At 39.1% G+C, this 8,484-nt stretch overlaps 1 protein-coding gene across 1 annotated transcript; it reads right to left on the bottom strand.

Annotated features, from left to right (window-relative positions):
* Positions 1–3,797: 3,797 nt before the first annotated feature.
* Positions 3,798–8,215, bottom strand: ehf (ets homologous factor). The gene is made up of 8 exons (XM_076089841.1): positions 8,116–8,215; positions 7,377–7,634; positions 6,227–6,271; positions 6,064–6,108; positions 5,898–5,960; positions 5,745–5,783; positions 5,453–5,648; positions 3,798–3,897 (listed from the first exon to the last, which is right to left on the bottom strand). Exons 1-8 carry the CDS (start codon positions 8,213–8,215, stop codon positions 3,798–3,800), a joined length of 846 nt encoding a protein of 281 aa, XP_075945956.1.
* Positions 8,216–8,484: the final 269 nt, after the last annotated feature.

Below are 8,484 nucleotides of genomic sequence, written 5' to 3' on the forward strand. Positions count from 1 at the left end.
AATGTTCAGAATATTAAATACAGCTCCTTTAAACACTAGAGCCCCATTAATCACTGCTTGATGTTTTTTTTATATTTTTTTTATTGAACTTATTTAGTGTGCACTATTGATATTGTTGAATATTGATATGGTGAAGGAGGGAGAGGGAGAGAGAGAGACCATTTAACTTAACCTAATATGTTGTTGTGTCTTCGCTGGAACAAAATTAAGATTCAGTTCAAGATGTGAAATTATTGTGATGCGATATACATTTACAAATAAATTAGATGTTTTAAATTTAAAGGTTTTCCGAATCAAACGTGGATTAAACGTGAGAAAATAAAAACTATTTGCACAAATATATTTTGCCATCCAACATAACCACGTGTTTGAACTTTACATTTGTTTATAAAAGAGGCATAATGTGATAACATGAGCCTGCATGTGACTGTTTCTGTGACGGGGAATGCAAACAAGGAAATTGTTGTGTGAGTTATTGGTCAAAAGTGAACGGGGAAACAAACATTAATGGAAAGTCCAACGTCACAGCAGGAAATTAGCTTCATAAGAACATATCTTTGCATTGTCATGAATACTTCCTCATGTTTCTGTCACATCATCCCAACATACTGTAAATTACACTTCTTCACACAATTATCAATTGTTCATGTGAGCTCAGTGACTTCAGTGCTGGTTTTTGTTTCATATGAAGGCAAAATGAGTAGTTTGATTTGAACTTTTGTTCATTTTTTACGTTTTATTTCTAAGTGGGCGGTGAACACAGTACCCCCCCCAAAAAAAAGTAAAGCTGCATCAGTGACTCAGTTCTAATCCGTCCAACTCACAGAATGGGCTGAATGCCTCACAGGTCCATTTGAGTGTGAAGAGAAAATGATAAGGGGGCCTGATAAGCTGGCGCTGTGTATCTGCTGAGAGAACACAATAGCCCAACTGAGAGGCATGAGACACTGGCACAAAATCCCAGCTGGCTGTCTTTATGCCCATGTTCAGCCTATCTTTCATCACTTTCCTGTTCTTCCTCCAGCATCTATCTGATTGAATTAATGCACACCATTTAAATAATGAAATAGCCCTTGTGTGGCTCATTCAAATCTGAAAATAATTTTCTGACAATACGAGATAAAGGTACTTGTGGGCTGATATCGCATATTGTTTTTGGCCAAACAAAGGCAGCCATTATTCCGTCTGTGCAGCCTAGTGTGACACACAGAGCTGTAGGCAAATAGACTTTTACCTGTACATGCATTGTTTTTCTCATCTTTCTAGACTGTTGTCTGCACTATTCTTATCATAATAGTTAATGTGTAACAAAATCAGTCATCGCTAAAGTGAGTCACATGGATTAAATATCTCTTTACAGCTGCACGAGTGTGTTTTTGTTCCTCCCCAGATCTATTACAACCGGTTTGGTGGCATGTTTCCCTAAGTGCCATCAGTGTCTGCCACGAGTGCCTAACAACCAAAAGGGTTGTAAATACTTGTTACACTGGTTTAATGGTGCTTTCCCAAATCGTATCCCTCCCACGTGCAGTTGATTCTCAAGAACTATTGGAGTCATAGGCCTCAGTGAATCACACACACAAGCTGATGTGTCATTCGAGTCAGATGTCAGTTCAGTGGCCAACATGGATCTTTACACTGAGGGTAAAGCCTGGGTTTGCATTCACAGGGCAGCCGTCTGTTAGGAAAATCAAGCTTCTGTCTCTTTGGGCTGCAAGATCAGTCCAGACAATTTGCCTCACTGTATACTTATACTTCACCCAGTCACATCAAACATGTCGCCATATCACAGCTCACGGCAAAATCCACATTATTCAAAAGTGAAACTGAGGCAACCTTTCAGACGCTGATGATTAGATGCTCACCTCTTTGTGCCATGTACAATGGACTAAATCCTGGTTGTATGGTAGACAAATACAATGACGCATTTGAGGTAATGGGTAAATGATACTTGTTCGTACTGCTTTACCTCATCCATTTAGTGGCTGCTTAACAGCTGCACTGTCAATCGCTTATTTCCTGTCATCATTTGAGGTTTTGAAACGAATGCAACTCATAACCATAACTTTTATTTTAGTGAATCATTGAAACACAGCTACTTTGAATTTTGTGTGCATTTCAAATTAAAAGTGTATAATATGGGTCATGATAAGTGCTACTCCAGAGGAACCACCAAGTGTGATTTTATGCAACAACACGGGATCTAAACAATGGAATATAATGAATATGCACTTCAGTTTGGATTGCATTGCTTGCATGCTTTCATGCACAGTTTTATAACAATATGGCAATCAATAGCTCTTATCTCAATCCAATCAGGAGCAGTCACTGATTGTATCATTCCCCCCCCCCCGTCCGCAATTTTCTTCATTTCATCCAGTCGTCAATGGAAAACAAAATGACAGCAAACTCCTCTAATCAGAGCTGGTTTCCTGATGTCAGTCATTCAGAAATTGAATCAGGCCTGACACTAGAAGATTACTTCTTAGTGACATATGGTTGAGTTTCTTCCAGATCGCATCATGACAGTGTCGGTTAGTGACACCGATGTGTGTGAGAGCGAAACGAGAAAACTGAAAGGGGATGCGGCGATAGTGCAGTGGGCAAACTTTGAAGCTGTGAGGAAAGATAACAACCGAACATGGTGTCAATCAGTGCAACGCTATGTAAAGAAGGGTTACAAAAGCCAGATAAATCAGAGTGAAGATTAGACCAAATTTGCTTGTAAACACAGACCAAAGAATGGAGTCTTATATTGCCACCGCTTTTATCTTGTTGGCCATCGAGGTCCAGTCATTTTATCCGTATATCTGCAGGAAGCAGCGTGGAAGCTGTGGCACGCGCTAGCCACCAATTAACATTGTTGCATTTCACACTGTAACGATGAAACAGAACTGACCTGGACTATCTCTGAGTGCACGGCTTTTCACAGCAAGCTTGTAACAGATTCAGTGGGAACAAGGCTAACAGCTGTGGATCCAAGTCACACTATGTGGATACTGGACGATGTTGATCATAGTCACAGGCAAGAATAGCTGCAATTTGGGCGGTATGTTGAACTCAAACTGCTGATTGATATTTGGATCATAATATTTCTTTGACCCATAACAATTAAAAGTCACAGGAATGTTCCTGTTCTTGGCGTAAACAATGACACCCAAAATGTACACATGCAATCCTGAAAAATTACATTCATAGAATAAAAACAACGAGGAGCTTTATTTTTATCGATCATCAACAAATATTTACACACTTTCTTTAAAGCTCAATAGATGCAAAATATAAAATAAACCAAATGTGACCAACCATTCTGTTCTGTTTATGTAAATATGTATCACTTGTTTATGCATTCTTGTACTTCTTTCCACTTATGGAATGTTGTTTTTTTTATTGTTTAAGTTGTTGTTTTTCAGCAGTGAAGCGTCCTTCTCAACGGACACTTCACTGTATCAGTGTCAAAACATACATCTGTGTGCCACATGTGTTTTGAATGCGTGCTGCTTTGGAACTTCGTAGTATCTGAAAATCAGACAAACAGGATTCTCAATGTTTTACGTGATGTAAACACACATGTGTGAGGTTTGACTGCTGTCATGCTGATACAATAAGTATTTAAAAAAAGGCACAGTAAAGAACATCTTAGTGCAGTGTCTCAAGAAAGGGCTGAAAAAAAAGTCAAGGCAAACATACAATTATCAACATAGTGTAAACAGTTGAAATATATTTTTCTCAAAACACGCTCAGTGAAAACTACAATAAAACATACAACATCAAAGAAACATAAATGAATGAAATTGTCACATGTCTGACTCCCTCCATCCTCTTGCATTGTTTCCAAACTTGTAAACCAGTCTGCGTCCGTCTACTCGCTCTAGGATTCCTCTCTTGTAGTAATATCTGTAACAGAGGACAGATGAACACTGTCAGACAAATTCAACATGAATTCATCACAGATCGTCTAAAATGTGTTTGGAAATCGTTACACACAAATGCAGTGTAATACTTTGTAATGTAAATTAAGTATTAATTGAATCATTTGTGGATATTTTCACTTATAGAACTTTTACAACTATTCATAGTGTGATATGAACAGACGTGTTTGTATCTTAACAAGGTACGTCTGGTGATATTCTGCAGCTTTTGATTGATAACAAACCTCATGAAAAAAACTGAAACCACCAATGAATGGATCCTGCTAACAAGTACAAACACGTCAATGAGCCACACAATTGTGCTGGCTGACATTTTCCTGAAATACAACCAACAACCACTCAATTTTGAGTTGATCCCACATACATGAAGCGTTGCTGGTTTCCTTCTTTTCATGGGATTTGTGGACAATAACAAAACGATAGAGTTTTGCCAGCTTTATCGTTTCACTCTTGTCATCATATATAATGTAATGTCTTCCGCGACAGCAACTTACATCATTCGTTTTCTCCTCCATTCAGTTTGAGTAATCAAAATGAATCGACTATTTTCATATTCCTACGTTTTTTAAAGCAAGCATATTGGATTAAAGTTGTGTTCCTCAGATTACTTTAACCATATCATGTCTACTCAATCAAATATGTAATGAAAGCATGAAGACAGAGCTATCAGAGAGCTTAGTCGATTTTCTCTGTTGTATATAGAATATCTTTTTTGACCAAATATGTTCTACATTTCCTCTAAATGAAATCACATGAACTCAAATGAAAGGAAACGTGGTTGTTATTCCTTTGCGTTTGTTATCAAAGAGCACCAATCTGTTAGGTGATGCCATCAAGTTGCAAAATCTTCTGCACGACGGTAAATAGAAAATCAGCTTTGTGGTCACGGTGACAATACCTGTGGGCACATTTTGAAGTTTCCAGTGGTTTGCACTACGATGAAATTAAGCTCATTAGATTAGCTCATTTAAATGTAAAAAGCTGTGACTGTTGCAGGAGCCTGTGAGATTTTCTGAGGAGAAGCTCATTTCAGTTCATTTGGGAGAAAAGTGAAAACATGAGGCAGATCAAAAACGAGTCCATTCTACTGTAGGTAATCAGCAATGGGAAATATGTGGTTTAAACGGTTGAGTTCACTGGTTTTAGATTTGTAACTCTTAATGACGTCACCTATAAGCATCGGAAGTTGTTTCAAAGTAAATGTCTTAGTTATAACTGTTTAATTAGCGAGTGCATTATAAACTGCTTAAGTAAATGGGATTAGGAACAATGCAGTGTGACATTTCTTCCTCATCACAGATTTCTCAAGCTATTGGTATAAAGAAACCCCCTGTGTGCATGTAGGATGTTGATTGTATTGAAAGTGTCGGAACTTTATTTCTGCAGACAAGTTTCACTCCCTCCGAGTGAAAAGTGGAGATTTAAAATCAGTTTCTGCAGCATTTCTTCCTCTAACGATTGATAATTTACCGTCTGGTTTTGTATTTGTATAATTACACGTGTAATAGCTGCAGGTGTACCTCATTGCCCGGCTTAGTTTCTCGTAGGTCATGCTGCTGTTATTCTTCTTCTTGCCCCATAACTCTGCCACTGCATTTGACTTAAGGAAGCGGAAAACCCCCTCCGTCCGATCCTCCCACTTGATCAGCCCTGGGTTTCTCTCTGGGTTCAGCAGAATGTCCCTGATGAACTCCCACAAGTGGGTCCCCCTTGGGTCTGTGGGGAAAGCAAGCAGGTTGAATGGTAAAAAAAAAATAAAAAATCATAGCATATCAAAAAGATAATAGGTAAAGAACTGTTGATATGACTTACTGTGTTTTTTGACCTGACGACTGAAAGACCTTTTGATATCTGAGAAAAATGAATACAAATATTGTAAAATCTAATTTTTTTTTTCATTTGTAAAACTTATTTTGTGGTTCCATCACAAACCATGTTGTGTTGTATATTTAGTAGATTCCTCACCGGGGCTGGACGGGGTGGGGGATGCAACAGGGGCGACGTGGGGAATCAAAGTATCGTAGATATCTAAGTTAACAGAGAAAAATAGATTTGAATTATTCTGTTACATGATCCATTCCAAATGAAGCATGAGATGAAATAAGGCAGCTGACTGATATATTTACAGTACCTCCAGGTGGATAGCTGGCGTCTGAAAATGAACAGGAGAAGTCTACTATAAAGAGGAAAAGACGGTAAGAAGATTAGATTGGATTTAGATAAACAGATAAACTGTCGACACGACATTTTTGTTTTTGTCTTCTGGACTAACAAGTTGTTTGAGCGACTCTTACATTCTGGTTTGACTTCCAGTTGCCCTAATTCCACATTGTACTGCCCTACAGAGATGAGAAGGAACAAGGAAGATAATTATCAGCACAAATCAGGGAATTCAATTTGTCAGTGTTGTGTAATTACGTGAAGAATGATTATTTAACTCTACATTCATAGTGAGCTATGAACCATATCTTCGTTTAAAGTATTGACCACCTCTTTAGGGCACTATAATGCAAGTCACACTGTGAGGTAGTCTGATATATTCATCAGATTTAGTAGAAAAACTATTGTGTTGCTTCATGTTAAATGCAGATACTTTCACTTTTAGAGCCCAAAACAGTATGGTTCTGTATTTTCACCGCAAACGGGGCCAAAAGATGTATCGCTTTCTCAATAGCAGACGGTAAAACAAGCAAATTATTGGTGAAAAAAATGACCTGTTCTTCAGAATAAAAACAGGTGAGAGAGCAACAACTATGTTTCAACAAGAAGCTACATCAAATCTCAATATTCATTAGTTTCAAAATGATATTTGATGGATACAATCAAAGCACCTTTTCCCAAGAAACTGAGCCGGTTTCTCTCAGCTTGCAGCAACAATAGCAGCATTGTGCTCTAGTTCGGTTCACCTTAAATGCCTCGGTAAACTGGAGGTTAAACCTGTTGTGCCTGGTCTTCTGCCACCATTGTTTTGAAATTCCATTGACTCAAGACATTAGGTTAACTATGATGTGTCGATGTCACTTACCACTTATTATTACACTTGAATCATTTTACTGCTTCAATTTCCTTTTAGCTTCATTTCACACATAATAGTTATAGTTAGAGCAAGCCTCAGGCCTATGAACTCCAGTTCCTTTACAATATGCCTCAAACTCTAATTAAAAACATTAAACAGTGGATGAGCCAGCTTGTGTCTCTGCTTCACACCCCCTCTGTGCTTTGTTAGGAGACCTACTCAAGCAAGAGCAAACAACAAATCCATCATCTCCCTCGCTTTAATCAGTCTTTCGCCCCCTCTACAGCACCACGCAGTGCGACCCTGACTGGATCTGTGATCCCTCCTCAGTAAGACTCAACTCGAATCACCCGGCTTCTCTTTTTTTTTGCGACTAATCATCTTCTTTCCCCCTCCCCTAAGTCCCCCTATCAGACTCTCAGACGCACCACTCCACTTTAGCTCTGTGATGCTGTGGAAGAGGATGGGTCCCACGCTGCCGGCAGCATGGATGAAGTCCTGGTAGTTCAGGCTGCAGAGCTGATGGCCGTCCATATCAAAGTTTTGAAAGGGAACACTGGAGGCATCGATCTGGTGCATGTCCATGACCTGCTGCAGCCACTCCCACACCTGGAACTTACTCCAGAACTGAGGCTGGGAGTCACGAAGCCACAGGCGATTCGTGTAACCAGACGTCACCATCGGAACTGGAGACAGACATCAACGGTTATGCATGAAAGGCATTTGTCTACATCGGTGAATTAACTTTGCTTGAATGTAAATATGCATCTGATGAGGGAAACATGAATTCCTCTACTAGTGGTATTTGTCAATAATTAATCTGCAGAGCAGTTTACTGAAAGAGCTCTCGGTCTGGAATCTCTAAATCACGTCTTGTGTTTCAGAGCTCTGGGCTCACCAGGTGAGCAATACATCAGTTGTTAATTGTTGAATCATTTTTCATTTCGTATATCAGTTTCATAACCAGTGAGAGAACTGGATTGTTGAACAGAGAGCAATCAGAATCCTTCAGCAGAACAAATAAGCATATTTTCTTGAGGCGTTTTAGGAATTTACTGAGACACTTTAATGAACTGATTTACGTCAGTGAGGAGTGTGTACATTATGCCGTTAAGGCATAGAGTAGGCTTCATGAAGAGTGTGTTAGTGGCGGTCAGCAAGCCTCACCATCAGGGTAGGAGTTCGTAGGGCTCCAGGTAGCAGTCAGCTGGCTGTCCAGGGTGGTGGATGGAGTTACGCTCATAGCTGATACACTCTGAAGTACCATGGCCCAGAGGCTGAGGCCGCAGAGGAGTAATTTACTCTATGGATCAATCGAAAATGAAACAATGAACTTACTGCTTTCTGGCGTCCAACGAAACCCAAAATAACATGCTTTAAATATTTTACATTTTGATTTAATTTCAAATTTAACAAAATATTCTGCACAGTTGTTTAATTTCACTGAATATGACTACATTAAAGTTATAATCCTTAAGATTTTCATGAAACCAAGTGGCGGAGTCCGACATTCCCACGCTGGATTTAGATTCCCTA

This window comes from Anarhichas minor, unplaced genomic scaffold (genome assembly GCF_050575085.1).
Source record: "Anarhichas minor isolate MPS153535 unplaced genomic scaffold, ASM5057508v1 ptg000011l, whole genome shotgun sequence".
Classification (NCBI taxonomy): domain Eukaryota; kingdom Metazoa; phylum Chordata; class Actinopteri; order Perciformes; family Anarhichadidae; genus Anarhichas; species Anarhichas minor.